We start from the raw sequence: 15,370 nt of genomic DNA, 5'->3' as shown, positions 1-15,370 counted from the left end.
ATCTCCCAGAATCCTAACCCAAGAGCTTGTCTGCCAGGGCATCTCCAGAGCTGCTACACAGGGGCTGATTATTTCTTGTGCTATCCCCATGCAGATGATGCTAGCCATTTGATATGCCTCTGTTTTTTTTTTTTTCTGGTGGTTATTTCTGTGGTGGCTACAGGTTGCTACAGCCAGAGACTTTCTGCAACTCTTACAAATCCCTTCTCATGTGTAAATACCTGAGAGCAACAAAGCTGCTGATACTTAAGGCTATCAGATCAGAGTAGCAGCTGAGAGAGAGGGGATTAATTGGTATCTTTTGCTGAATTACAGGCTTGGTAGTTGCATGTTTTTCTCCCTCTTAACTGGTTTGCAGTTTTTCTTCATGGTTGAAATAACCCTCTGGCTGTCAGGAGCAGCCTTTGAACTACTTTGTACAACTTTGACCTGTTCCTAAAAAGCAGCCTGACTTCTTTGCATGATGTCTTAGCCCTGCGCGGAGATTTTTTTCACACACTGAGGGTCTGGGCTTGCCAGGTTTCCAAACACTGCCATGAAAGCATGAAAAGGCCTGGAAAATTGGCCAAAGAGTAAGGCATGGGATTGTAATGTTCCCTTTGCCTAAAATGTTTAAAGAAGTACAGTGTGAGAATCATTGTGACCTGAAGATTTTAACATCATTATGTCTCATGTATCAGTATTGTCATTAAAAAACTTGCCATGAGGCAGACCAAACTTTCTGCCTTTGCTCCAGGGATTGGTGCCAGCTGCTTCTATGCCTAATACTCTCGTTAACATTAACCTACAGGGCCTGGATCTAAAGTTTGGATAATCACACCAAGTGAATCAAATGCAGGTGTCTCACATCTTGGCATTTCCCTTTCCTGTCTCCTTCGGTTCCTTCTGTGTTGGGTGCTGCCACCTCCTGCAGATCGTTAGCTTGCTGATTGCTGTCTGACAGCATGTAGAAAGCTGCAGGCAGCATAAAAATTGCTGCCAAAAGTTTTTCATGGCTCCTCACGGGAACATTTATTGACGTTGGGAAGAGCATCCGATTATCACAGCTCCAGCTGCTGTTGTAGGAACACCAAGCAGCAAGTCCCTGGCCAGGGCTCTGGCTTTTTAGATGCTAGGAATCAGTCAGAACTAACCCCCTACCCTCAGGAGCAGACACATCATCTCCAAAAAGTGGCTGAAGGAACCATGACCAGTACAGCCAAGGCTGATGCAGCGTGTGACCATAACAAAGTGGTTTCTCTGATTAGAAGCAAGGCTGAGGGATAGATTTCATCAGGTCTTGCGAAACACTTCTTTGCTAACAACAATAATGTGGTTTAAAAGGGGGATTCAGGATTCCCAGCTTGTGTGTCTGCTCTTTTTGCCCTTGCAGTGCTGAGCTGTGGCAGAATGACCCCGTGGGTTGCTGTGTGGCAATGTTGCTTCTGTCTTGCTTTTCCTTAGGTAGAGAGTTGCGAGAGCAGCTCCCACAGCATGGACGAAGTCTCGCTCAGCGAATTTGGGGAATGGACCGAAATCCCCGGGGCTCACCACATCATTCCTTGCGGTTTCATAAAAATTGTGGAGATTTTGGCCCGCTCCATTCCCGAGTCCGTCATTCAGCTCCGCAAGCCGGTCAAGTGCATCCACTGGAACCAGTCGGTCAGCAAGGAGATCGAGAGGGTGGCCGACCACAACAGTGACCTCCCCGAGGAGGACAAGGGCTCCGATGTCTTCGTAGAGTGCGAGGACTGTGAGTTCATCCCAGCCGACCACGTCATTGTGACTGTGTCCCTGGGAGTCTTGAAGAAACGCCACGAGAGCCTCTTTCACCCCCGCTTGCCCGAGGAGAAAGTGATGGCCATCGAGAAGCTAGGAATCAACACGACCGACAAGATTTTCCTGGAGTTTGAAGAGCCTTTCTGGAGTTCTGAATGCAACAGCATCCAGTTTGTCTGGGAAGACGAGGCGGAGAGCGAGAGCTTGACTTATCCCGAGGACATGTGGTACAAGAAGATCTGCAGCTTCGATGTACTCTACCCGCCGGAGCGGTACGGCCACGTGCTGAGCGGCTGGATCTGTGGAGAAGAGGCTTTGATCATGGAGAAGTGTGACGATGAAACTGTGGCGGAAACCTGCACCGAAATGCTACGGAAATTTACAGGTCAGCCATGCTCTGGTTCACTTGGTGAGTGGAGGAAGAGAGGGGAGCGTGGGGCTTGGGTGTTGAATAACCATTAGGAAGGAAGTTTGCTGGAGGAATTTTTAGTTTTTTGGCATATTTTGTCCCTGTGAATGGGCCGGGCAAGTGCTTCCAGCATCCCTCCTGCTTGGGTGTGCCTGGAGGCTATTTATACAGAGGAGCTGATAACCAGCTCAGGAAGTGGTGGGCTGAAGTGCTTGAGGATCCCACATCCTCTGCTTTATTTAATCACAAATTATACACAATTGTAAGAGGAGTGTCCTCCAGATTAGATGCATTTTATGCTATTCTAGGGACGGGTCCCGTGATGAACCTATTTATATCTGCCTGTTACTCGTGTAAGCCAAATCTCAACACCCAGTGAGTTTCCAGCCTTGCCTCTTGTCCAGTGACCTCCATTTCATCAAAGAAATTTTCCTTCACAAGTGTAGCTTTCCCCTGTGCTTACAGACCATTTGCTGCTGACAATGCAGGGATCTAGAGCAAGGGACCTGGAAGCTGAGGACTACTCACCTAACTGGCTACTACCGGGAGAGGTTTTGCCTTTTATTACTCTTTTTAGAAATCATAGGCTGGCCTGCATGTTCCAAAACCCTCTTGCAGGGACCAAAAGGGAATCCTTGTCTTGTCTGCTCAGTGGTGCGTTTGTGGAGGATGCTGAACCTTGTGACTCCCCCGCAGCCTGCGGTGAAGCACGATGAATTGGTGTGTGCTGGGCTCTGGGCAGCTCCTGCTTCCTGAGCTCTGTGTTTTCAGCAGCGTGAGTTATCCCTACGTTACGCTGCGGTAGCACAACATACACAAATTCGTTCCTCCTGGCCCCAGCAGGTCAGCTGCTGCCCCACAGAGGCATGGCAGGAGGCCCTTCTCTTTAGGGCCAAGTATTTCTAGTGCTGACATCTCCCACAGAGTACAACCAACCTCATTCTGTGGCAGCTTTTATTGCTTAACCCCTTTTTTAAAAAACAAAACAGAACAACACTTCAATTTACCCAAGAGACTTTGTTTTTTGGGGTCTGTCTCAGCTTGGCAGATGGGAGTATACTCTCCCTCTTCCTTCTTGTGCTCCTTTGCTGTTGTTCTTGTTTGCATGCGTTGGATGTCCTGGGATTTCTTCCTCCTGGGATGGAAATATGCTGGCACTGGCTCACCAATACGTGCTGCACTTGCTGTTCCAGCTGATGCTGCACCTGGTCACTGTCCATCAGGCTCTTCAGCGGTGTGAGCTCTCTCTCAACCTTCTGCTGATCCCGGGTTATCTAACCCTGGAGAAATTCAGGCTGAAAAGTGCAATGAACATTTCGTTCACGAGCTGAGAGATCCCCTCAGCTGCTCGAAACCGCAGGAAGAAAGCCTGTCCTTGGAGCACCCATTGCACAACATGACCTGTTCCACTTTCTGCTGAAAAATAAACTTGTTGCTTTGTGGAAAACCTTTTCACCTGACTTCCAGGATGGCCTTGCTAAGGTAGCAGGGTTTACCCCTTACCCTTGCTCCCCTGTTTTTCTTAGGGGCTTTGCAGAAGAAGCAGTACCTCGAGGCTGATGTGGGCCAGGTGCCAGGCAGCCTGAAATAACACAGGTGTCTGTACAGCAGGGAGCTCCTCTTCTTAGCAAATGATCATGTTTTGAAGACTTCAAAACAAAATGTTCTAGAACTGCCATCGGCAGCAGCTTTTTTTCCAGCAGTTTTGTTTGGAGAGGGGAATAAAGCAACCTTTTATCTGTGATCCAACTGTAGTCATTCTTGAAAATGACCGGTCCCCACCAAACCCAGCTTTTAAAGTGCTTCCCATCACCCAAAGCCACGTTTAGTCAGCTAGCTCAGTTGGGAGACTTGTCTCCTGAGGATCCCAAGCTCGATGGAAGGAGAGCCTCTTCCATAAGGTCATTCAGGGCTCCCACTCCTCACCTGGAGCTCTGGGACATCTTCTGGAGAAGACTGACTACAGAGAGAGCCTTCTGCTCAGCAATGAAAGCAGGTTGTATGAACCTATCCATTCTTTTAGACTGGTTTTTACTTTATTCTGAGGATTTCTCTGTAAGAGGAGGTGATATACCTCTGTGACCTCAAATTTCACTCGCAGGTTAGTGCTGGGGCTTATCTGGCTCTGCTGTGAAAAGCTCTCGGGATTGTTCTAGCCTAAGAACCATCGACAATTACAGCTCTTCACAACTGGGTGGCTGAAAAGCCCAGCATCCCTGTAAATCTGATTAAACGGGATGTCTTCAGACAATTAGAAGTCTTGCTCTGGTTTCTTCGTTGGCTGAGCTCCGAGCGTGAGAAGCCAGAAGGCAGTAATTGCAGCCCTGCTCCCTCTGAAGGACTCCCTGATCCGTCAAGCTGAGGCTGGAGATGCCCTGAGGAGGTCTTTTAAGGTCTGGGTCATACCTCCAGCCCCGCGTGGATGCCTGGGGTATCCTCATGTCTCTCTGTGCCTGTAGACACTAAGATGTGGGTAGCAGCCTAGATCTCTGTTGGCCTCGGTGGGAGTTTAAACATCCTGCTCTCAGGTAGACATCTAAATCTGGGAGTCTTAAACGATCAATATAAGCTGATTTTATGATAATCCAGTTTATCATAATCATAATTTATATAGCCACATCTCCCAGAGCTGAATGAAGAGGGGCTTAGTTGAGGCTCCTGGATTTATCTGCCGTAGCTTCACAAGAGGGAGTCAGCAGCATGATAATACCTGTCCTCCTATTTTAGTGAAGGCTGAGGTCCTTTTTTAGGCTTTTTATCTCTGTTTGGACAGTGAACGTGTGCTCAGTTCTTACAGGTTTCCACATCTATATTGATTGTTGCTTCTAACTGTAGGCACATGTTTACCCATCCATTTAACAGCAGATTGAGAAAGTCCAATTAACGATGTTCCTTGAAAGAGTCTGGCCCTGCCGGTCTTTGTGGTTTGTGTCTTGCAAACACGCTCACAACCAGAGCTTCTGTTGAGTGCTCCTGTGGGACCTTTGACCAAGGTCTTCCTATCTGGGTGCACCTGAAATGGAAAGTCTCTTGATTTTTTTTTTGTCTTAGAAGCAGCCGAATGAGAACATGGCCAGTGTCAAACACAACCAGATCATTTAACTGGTGTTCCTCGAGCTTTCCACCCCAAAAGTAATGTGTTCCTCACTGGAAAAAAAGTGCATAAATGCAGAAGGGCACGAGCACCGCAGTTGCCCAGGAGACACTTGCATCGTGCTCGTGTGCTCTGATGTGCTGGAAAACCTCACGGGAGAGCCTTTAGGGTGCCCAGGAGAGCTGGTACGTGTGCCCCACGCAGCGTGGTGCCAGGGAAGGAGGCTGAATTCACCTCTGGGAGCTGTATGGCTGGGTTATAACACACCCAGGCTCCTCTGACCATGCTCTGTGTTGCTCTGCTTCTGCCGGCATGAAGTGGCTGTGTTAGGATTAACTCCCTGGTGTGATGCTGCTGTTGGTCTCCGTGTATACACGGTACGTGGACATCCATAGGAAACGCTAGAGAGGTGCAAAGCTGTTGGTTTTACCAGTCTGAACGACTCCTGTATTAAATAGTGATGGATTTGTGCAGTTGTTGGTTGGGCTGCTGACCCCACAAATGCTTCTGTTAACAAATTTCAGTCTTTTAGATCTCCTTATCTGTCAAGCCGTTGTCTCACTGCTTGTAACACTGCGTGTTCCTACCGCTAATCATCTTTATATCAGCACCTTACACGTTGACTCCTGTAGCAAAAATCTTCCAGGTATCTTGGCAGGGGAACATGAGAACACGTGCTAGCTGCGGAAGAGGCATCAACAGCCCACTGCAGAGACTCCTTTTATTTGAAAATACAGCGTGTGGTTTGTTTTTTTGTAGTGCAACGTGATGGATGACTGCTTTTGGCCCTGTGCATTCATGGTGTGTTCTCCTGGGCTTTCCCACAGCCCTTCAAAATCAAACGCAGTTACTTATTTCCTTGACGTGTCTGAGAGCTCCCTGTTCTCTGACTCCCCTGGGCTTTTCACTTCCATCCCAGGCATTCCTGCTTTGATCGCTCTTGGAGGAGCGTCTTTTTAGAGGCTTTGTTATGCTAAGGTCTTACTCCTGAAACAACATCCATTTGTAAGATGTGTTTTGTTTGTAGGGTGTATTTATTTGCTAGTCCCTGCCATATTTTGATCTGCGGGTTAGTGGTTGGAAAGTGTTCCCAGTGTGCTCCAGCAAGCCATCCGGGTGCCTCTGCTGTTTCCAGTGTTATATTTCTTAGCCCTCCTAGACTCACCGTGCTCCTAAAAGCAGTAGCTGGACCAGGGAAATAACCTGCTCCTGATTTGAAGGAATGAAAGGCACAACTAATTCATTATAAACTAATAGCTATAACTAATTTCATTATAAATCATTATAAGAGTCTCAGCTCTCCTACATCCAGAATTTCTCTTCATTGCACTTCTGCTGTAACTCTTGGATCTCACGTGCTCCTGTACATTTGGGATGGGGACAGTTGCTTATGGTGACACTATAATTGGTTCTCTCAAGTGCCCCTCACCTCCTGACAGGTTTTCCTATGGCTCTGCATATTGAGGATTTGCCTTCTACCTTATTTCTGCACCTCTTTGGAGGTGCACCTCTTACTTAACCTTAACATCCTGGTTAGACTGGGCACCCAGTTAGCTACCTAAAATTGGGTGAGGTGAATCACACAATCACCATCAGGCTTGCCAAGGTAAATGAGATGAGGAAACGCTTTGTATTTTCACCCAGAATGTGTCCAAGCTTTCCTGAAGCTCTCCAGTCTCATAGGGACATCTGTGTTTTAAGGGTCTTTCCCAAAATGGAAGGCTGCAGGTGAGATGACTGGAACTGAAAGGGATCCTCTTTCTGATATTTAGATACCTGGAGCTCAACAACAGAAAGGAGATCTGGTTTAGGGCCTCTTCCCTGTAGCCTGCAGGCTCTGCCAGGATTTATTTCCAATAATTTCCAACATGCCACTCCACAACTTGCATTGATGTTTCTTTGGACATGGTCTCACTTTTAATTTCCTTTTGCTTTCCACCCAGGGAATCCAAACATTCCGAAACCTCGCCGGATCCTGCGGTCCTCCTGGGGCAGCAATCCCAACTTCCGTGGATCCTACTCCTATACCCAAGTTGGGTCTAGCGGGGCCGATGTAGAGAAACTCGCTAAGCCACTGCCTTATGCTGAGAGCTCCAAAACTACTGTAAGTATGGCCCAAATCAGCTCTGTGGCAAGAAGACTAACATGACACTGGGCACTGGGTTTTCTGGGAGGCAGGTTGAAAGAGACGATCTCTGGAGGGGCCTCCCATAGCTTGTTTTCCATTTTTTTTTTTAATCCATACCCCTTTGGACAAATGATGTATAGAGAATTTTACCTCCTTAGTGACTGGAGGTCACTAAGGAATCCCAACACCTCAGGGATTCCCACCTCTCTCTCCGAAAGTATCAGGAGCTGGGCATCCACGTGGCTTTTGGAATCATGATCCCTGTGTTTAATGTATGTTGACTTACTGGCCAGTCAAAATTCCTTAGGAATGCACAGCTTATTCTGATTTAAGGCATACATTGAATATTTAACATTAAATACAAAACCCCTGCTAATGGCTAGGTCTGAACATTTTGGAGATGCATATCAGGAAATCCTGCTGTGTTGGCGGTAGAGGCTGAGGGAGATCCAGTCCTTGGCATAGGATGTGGTGGACGAATATACAGCCTTCAAGCAGCTGTTCAGTCCGTTTCCTCCACCCAGAGCCACCATGCAATTTTGTTCAGCATGGAAATCTGTTAAAAAGGATAGCAGGAGCTTTAGGAATCTCTCTCAAGTTCTCAGGGAAGATCTGAAATCCCTGCCTCAGAAGTGAGTTGGGAACAATTTCATCAAGCACCTAACTACTGATGTAAGAGCTAAGACACTGTCTCACCCCCTGGGGTTCTGTCTTGGCTCCTGAGGTTCCAGTCCTGAAAAATAAATCCTTAATGCTAATTAAGGCTAATAATGTATGATTTGGAGGAGCAAAGAGAAAGAAAAGCAGAGAGTTAGGTGCTCAGTGCCTCGTGCAGATGATTTTGAGGTTATTGGAGCTCGGATGGTACCGCAGCCCTGCCAAGAGCTCTGTGCAGGCGTACCAAGGGTGAGCTTGATATTGGCACACGTGCCGTGCCTTCCCCGAGGTTCACCACACCGGGATTTCAAGAACCAGCACTCCTGTGACCACCGGTGTCATCTCGCGGGGATGTGGGAGGGCACAGAAAGTTTTGTCTCCTTTTTGCCTCACGTGTGCTTTCCAGTAAGCGCTGCTGAGCTTTCCCACTTTTCTTATCCTCTCCAGCCCATGCAGGTGATGTTTTCAGGGGAGGCCACTCACAGGAAGTATTATTCCACTACCCACGGTGCTGTGCTTTCTGGGCAGAGAGAGGCTGCTCACCTCATTGAGATGTACCAGGACCTCCTCCAGTGCCGGAGCTAAAAGGCCCCGTGTTTGCAAACACCACCAACTCCCGATTCCTTTTACAGGTGTGTGGAGGGGGTTCTTTTTTTTTTTTTATTTTTATTATTTCAGTTCACAGTAGAACAGCCTTTATCTTTTCTATTAAAAAAAAAAAAAAAGCCCTAACTGTTTAAAAACCTAGTCATCAATAGCTTCATTTCCATGTGCTGTATTGTTAACAGGGAAGGGTGCTCTTTTTGTCTGGTAAACTGTTTCTTTGTCATTTTAATTCTAACTGCACTTTCGGTGCCTATCATTTTTTTTTTTTCCTTTCTGTATTGTAAGTGCCTTCTATACTAAAATAAATGTTGTAATAAAAAGACTGGGTGCTTTGGTAATTCCTGGAGACTCCGCTCAGTAAGTTATTACTCTTTTTTGATATGCTCATATGTTTTATATGTTATAAAAAATAGGGGTTTTCTTCCTTTCTATGAAATTTGGAGTAGGAGGATCTTCAGGTAGATCTGGATACTGTCTGTACTCATTCATCTTACTCACGGTGCGTTCGAGGAATTGTGCCTTAGGGACATAATCATTTGTCTTGTCCAGCTTAGTGCTGAAATCCCCCCGCATCACTGTGTATTTAATGGTGTGCCACCTGCCCATCAGCTGCTGCAGGCCCTGGTGCTTCAGCAAACCTTCCTATAATTTTGTGGGGGAATCTGGGGAGGGTCTAACCTGTTACTTGTCCTTCACAAATTCTTGAACCACATTCAGAAGAGCCAAGTGAAAGCCCCAAACGACCTCGGTAACGCAGATACAGCTGGAGTATAACCTACAGCTGTAATGGTAACTTGTCCAGGTGGGAAACACCACACAAACTGGTGTGGGAGTGTGGGCAACAAGGAGGAGGATGAGAAGATGCATTCTTGAACTATCTATGCATTTAAACTCCATGTTTTGTTGGACAGCAGTGCCCCAAACAGGTGAGGTTTCCATCCCCTGCCTCCAGAAAAGAGGGTCCCAAAGTCTAAATGACGCCACTGATGCGGAGAGCTCTCTCAGGGAGGTCAAAGCCATGCCCACTAGCAGGGAATTGTGAAGGGATGTGAAAGCATGGCTCAGACATATCTGGATAAATATTATGCCTGCAGAGTTAAGACCTTAAGACACAGCCTCTCTTCAAGATGGGGAAGTTTAACTTTCCCTGCAGGGATGCCGCATCTCTCACGTCGATGGTTTTTACTCTGTCCAAGAGTAGGTGGCACCCCAGCACCTCTGATACACCCTGAATATCCCTGCGGGCCTCCCTTTTTGTTCACACTGCACCCAGCTCTGTGTAAATGTGCTCCCTGTTTCGAGCAGAGATCCTGCTGAACCATGAGAAGACTTAAACACCAGTGCCAAGGATAAGGAATGCCTGGCAAGGGCTGGTTTTGAGCCTGCCAGCTTTCCTTTGGGTGATCTGGAGAGCACATCTTATCTGAAGAGCACCTCAGGCAGCGGCCGCTCTTGCACCGAGCAAGTCAAACTGCTTGGAAATGCACTCAGATGTGCTTGAGGACAACGGCTGGAAATAAAGCTGAGCAAAAAGGGGAATTGAAGAAGAAAACGCTCTGAAAATTTACTTGGCGTGAGCGACTTACGACAAGCTTGTCCTGATGTGCACCAGTCTGGGGAGACAACCAGGGTGAGATTACCTTCTGGGTAATAAAACTGCTCCCCCCTGGAGCCTTAAAATAACCACCTGTAGCGATTCTAACAGAGATGAATAATCCTGATGGTGTCAGAAGTTCTTTACACAAGTGGTGCTCTGGGTGGAAGAATCGCTCTGAGCTGGGGTTTTCCTACTGCAACGACACAATCTGGACCAAAGAGGAGAGCTTAGTGCAGAGTTAACGGGCCGGTGATAAACGAGAAACCATCTGCGTGCTGCGTCCAAGCCACCCCTCAGCCAGCTTAGCAGGAGGATTCGCCTTTGACCTAAATAGGCTTCCTGAAAAGAAACTTGCTGTTTATTTCTCAAACAGGTTCTCGCTTTAGTCACCGAGGCATACGTGGGTGTGTGTGTTCGTGTTTTGTTTCCCTCGAAGGGATCTCTGACCGCGTGGGCAAGGAATAGCTGGGATGTGTTTTTTTGTTAACCCCCTAAGCCATGGGGCAGCGGAGCTGAATCGCAGCGTGTCCTGCAGAGGAGGTGGGTGCAGAGGCAGGGAACTTGCAGCTCGTCGGGGGCTGCGGCTCTTGGGATCCCCCGAAATGCGTGGGTTTGGAGGGGAGGCTTTGGCAGCTCGTGCTGGCTCTGAGGGGATGTTAGGATTTACGGTAGGGCAGCAGCTTGCTCTGAGAGTCCCATTTTGTCCTTCGGTGTCCCAGTGACACCTAAATCCTCGGGGGCGTTTTCACGCTGGGAGGCTTCGTGGCAGGAGGGCTGGAGGCTCAGGTTTCTGCTTTCGGAGCCTCGTGCCAGGCAAAGGGCTGCGCGGGTCGGTGTTTCACCCCACTGACGTTTGGCTCTGCTCTCCCCCAGGGGTGACAGCTTCAAGGCCTTGTATACGACAAGTCCCTTTGTTAATGAGCCCCTTTGTTTTAATTGCATGTCCTCAGGCTTAGCGTGAGCACTCATCCCCAGTCCAAGCAGCCCCTGGACTGTGGAAATGTGCATCAAAACCAGCAAGGTTTTGTCCTGACTTTATAAAAAAATGCCTTCTGGAATATATATATATTCTCAAGGATATAAATCCTTTTCTTCTTAAAGTCAGCTGAGCAAAACGTAGACACCAGCATAGTTTTACGATGTCTAAACAGTGTGTTTTTTTCCCCCCAAATAAAAAAAGTTTGCAGGATGAAGAGGACACGTGTTTAACTGTTGCCTTATCTCCTCGCATTATCCATCTGTCTGGCCACTGGCCAAGGGCTCGAGCGAGGAGCGAAGTGATGAATGCGTCTGTTTTGGCATCTGTTGCCCCAGGAGAAGCACGCGTAGTCTCCTTGTGGTTTCCTACCAAGCATCTGGGGTGGGAGTCACGTTGCTCAACTGCAGCTATTTAGGAGTGGGACGTTCAGTTGATAAATGAGTTACGGGGGCTCCTTCTACAGTCAGCAAAAAGAGGGAAAAAGAGGAAAAGAAAAGAAAACCACAACTCGTTAAGAGGGTAAGCCAGCTCATCCCAAGAGACAGTTGTCCGGAGAGGAGGCGCAACCCCTGCCTGTCCCCTCCAGCCTCAGGGATGCTTTCCTGGCTGTGCCAAAGTTAGGGAGGGTCACAAAGTTTGGGATGCTTGTCCCCTATTTTATTGCAGGAGCAAAACTATTTTTGTGATGTTTCTGAGTTGCAGGAGTTGTGCTGTAGGAAGGGTGAGCAGTGCTCTTGGATTGGAAAGATGGAAAGTCTGTCCTGCTTCAGTCACTCGGCTTCTGCCAAGGGTTATCCTCGAGGACCCAGAGCTGGGTTCCAGCAGCCCCAGCACAGTGGCAGCAGAGCAGAAAACGGAGTCCTTTGGGCTAAGACACCAAAAAAGCCTCAGGACTGTCGCTTTCTCCCATGGCTTCTTCATCCTGGGATATCCAAGAAAAGCTGCGATGCTGGTAATGGGGGTTTCAAAGCTCCCTTCCGTGTGCAGACACCGCGATGGTGGTGTCTGATCTTGCTAAATAGGCACATAAATAGGAAACAGTGATGGGTTGCAAGCCATGTTCAGAAGAAGTGTCCCAGGACCCTGGATTTTAATGAAGATTTTTCTCTCCATACTTTGTTTCTCCCAGGACTGTGTGCCATTTAGCTCTGGGGTCTGGTGCTCGGGGTTCACTGGAAACGTGTGTGGGCAGGTCGATGAAGGAGGAGGGATGAAGGATGAGGGATGAAGGATTAGGGATGAAGCTTTGCACCTCCCAGCGAGGTGCTTTTCATTCTCCCTTCATACGGGGGCTTCTAATCCACGTCTTCAGGAAAACCAAGCAGGGCGAGCCCACTTCGGCTCGTGTTTCTCCCCGAGACCCTAAATTTAGCAACTGTTTACCAAGAGCTGCTTAAAATTAGCAGCCTCTGCAGCAGCAAAGGCCGCCAGGTGGATGTGGCGAGGAGAAGTGACCCTGGCATCGCCACGGGGCCCTGGGACCGCAGGTAGGACCCCATGCTCTGCTCTCCCTTCTCCAGCCCCTGCAGCATCCTGGCTCCTGCCGCATCCCCAAAACGCCCATCAGTAGGAAGAAGGTTGGTGGAAAGAGGATATGGGTGCCACAATGGTGAGAGCCTCCTAATTTCCTAGAAATAATTAAAAAAATGCTCGTTTTGGTTGGGGAAGTGGGTGGGGAAGGCAGGGTGCTCGGAGAGGTGTCTCAGCACCCCACCCTGGCTGATGGTGCCACAGGGATGTGGACACCCGTCCCTGGGTGCCCACGTCCTGGCTGAGCCTTGCCCTCGGTAGCGAGAAATGTCTGGAAAAGATGAAATGAGCCCTAAAAGCTTCCCCTGCACCAGAAGGGTGGTGTTATGGGGCAGCTCCTGCTTTGGGGCTTAGCATCATCCCCCTTGCAAGTCCCGATGTGCGGCGAGTGAGTGCGCAGCCTGTGTAGTGTCCCTGGGGGGTTAGTGGTGCAATAGTGCAAACAGCGGAGTTTGGGGACCAGGAAACCACCCTGGTGCTGGTTTGCACCAGCAAACACAGACCCAAAACTTCTCAGGGAAAGGGGACGATGAACCCCAGGGGAGATATGAAGGATAAGAAGCAGGAATTAGGGGAGTGGACAAGAAGAAATAGTGAAGTGGGGGAGAAGCCGGGTGTCCAAGCCAGGCTTGGAGGTCACCTTGGAGTTATTACCCGAAAACTGGACAAATTCAGCAAACCAGAAGCGTGTGGAAGGGGTGGATGGTGAATTGCAAATGTCTTGGAGGTGACCAAGGCTCCCCGGGCTGTGCACCCTGGGGCTGGATTTTTTTCCTCCTGTGGCCATCCCTGGGGTCAGACCTCCGGGTTCTTGGCACCAGTAAGGGATGCCTCCTGCAACAGGAGGGCAAACTGGTGAAATGTGGTTTTATGCTGCCATCTTGTGGCCCAGAAAGACTTCTCGAGCCATGTTAAAAATGATTTGGTGTAAAGATTAAATATATATACGTGCACATAGGTTGTGAGTGATGTTAAATGGGAGGAAACGCAGATCTGGGTGAAGGAGGAGGTCGCTTCTTGGTGAGCTCTGCTCCTGGTCCGTGCAGCTGAAGGGCTCCCCAGCCCGAGATATCCAGGGGTACTGAGATTCCCTGTACCAGGCAGGAGCTGTGGAGGTGGGTGCAATAAGCTGGCTCATTTTTAGTCTCTCAAAGCCCATCTGTGTGAGATTTCGGGCCGTGCTGCGGGTCCCCTGGGGACCAGGTGCTGGTTTCGTGGTGTTTTGGGGAAGAGCAGCCCGTACCTGCCCAGCACAAACCCTCAGCATCACGGCATGGCCGTGGCAGCTGGCACGCAGACCCATAGGGACTTCGGGTGGCCCCTTGTAGAAGTAATCAAAAAAAAGTGGTGTGAGAGTGAAAGCAGCAATAAAACAAACGATTTTGCGCTGGTTTTCTCGCGGGCAGCGTGGCCCCAGCCAGGGCGGCTTCCAAGGGGCAATTTGCGAAGCATTTGGCAAACGAGCCGGGCCTAATGGAATAGCAGCAGCGCAGGGAGCGATTCAGGGGCTGGAGGAATTGATTTACGGGGGCAGAGATTGTGGAATAAATAAATTAGCAGAGCCGGCTGCGCATCGCTTGGCTGGGCGGCCAGGGAGCCGAGCTGGTGTGCTGCCAGGAGGGCGAGGGTGGGGAAGGGTTTGTGGCCCTCGTGGGTGGCACCGGGGGTGCAGGGGGTGACGATAGGGACAGGGGAGTGGGCACGCAACGGGGACGTGCCAGGCATCGGTGGTGCTCTGCTAAAAGCCACCAGCTGAGGGCCATAAATCTCCAGGAAAACTTCGGTTTGGGGGAATCGGTGCAAAAATCTCTCCTTCACGGTTCTTGTGTGGATGTGCTTGTGTACAGGCAAGTGAGCTTCAGAGTCCAAACCACTGCATTCTCCCTGACCTGGGGATGTTCAGCCCCTCTGGATAATACCTGGATTTGCTCGTGCTCATAAATATGCCCAGAAATCATTGCTTATTCCACCCTGCAGTTTCCTGGGTTTCCCAGAATAAAGCACACCGGTTTCCTTCTTACCAGCAAGCCCCTCTGGTCTCATTTCACTAAAATATTTCCTCGTATCTTGCAGCACAGCTCTGGACATCATCACTCATATGCAAGTGGCACATGGGGTGCACTGTCACCTGCACCCCAAGCACAGCATCCCCTCTGGATCCTAAAAATGCCCCCTGGCGACAAACTGAGGTTTGGTCCAGCCCTCTAATTCCTTCCACCCTTTCAATTAATGTTCAATTAAAATACCAACTTCTGATGGGACTGCTGGGTGATTTTTCTTGGCTGTTTCATGATGCCAAGCCCAAGGAAACCTTCCTGCTCTGACTTTTAAAGAGCACAACTTTGCCATCCCCAAAGAATGGGAATATCAAGCTGCCTGCTGACACAATCGGCTCTAAATGGGCCAGGCTTTCAGCACAATCAGGATGGAGGAACGGCAGCTTTTTCCTTTAATGCCTTTTCAGTCGAGGATTAATTTTAGGCTGCCCGGATCACCCCTCCAGACAACACGGTTGGCGTATTGTGTATGGTCCCCTCCTAAATCCATCTTCCGCCATGCACCTCACATTTGCAGATGGAAAAGCTGGGTTTGAAATAATGTGTATCCTTCCC

The 15,370-nt window shown here is 49.0% G+C and overlaps 1 protein-coding gene across 1 annotated transcript in view; it reads left to right on the top strand.

Moving 5' to 3' along the window:
* The window catches only part of SMOX (spermine oxidase), a 47,910-nt gene extending 38,920 nt beyond the window's left edge, over positions 1-8,990 (top strand). Inside the window, exons 5-7 of the mRNA XM_084285958.1 lie at positions 1,444-2,143; positions 7,205-7,365; positions 8,494-8,990. Coding sequence (XP_084142084.1) covers positions 1,444-2,143; positions 7,205-7,365; positions 8,494-8,631 — 999 coding nt within the window. The 3' untranslated portion in view covers positions 8,632-8,990. The remainder of the gene's footprint in view (positions 1-1,443; positions 2,144-7,204; positions 7,366-8,493) is intronic.
* The last annotated feature ends 6,380 nt before the right edge of the window (positions 8,991-15,370 follow it).

The sequence above is a fragment of the Netta rufina genome (assembly GCF_964035555.1).
Source record: "Netta rufina genome assembly, chromosome: 4".
NCBI lineage: Eukaryota > Metazoa > Chordata > Aves > Anseriformes > Anatidae > Netta > Netta rufina.
Note: the sequence above shows the minus strand (reverse complement) of the source record. Positions and strands in the feature narration are given on the sequence as shown.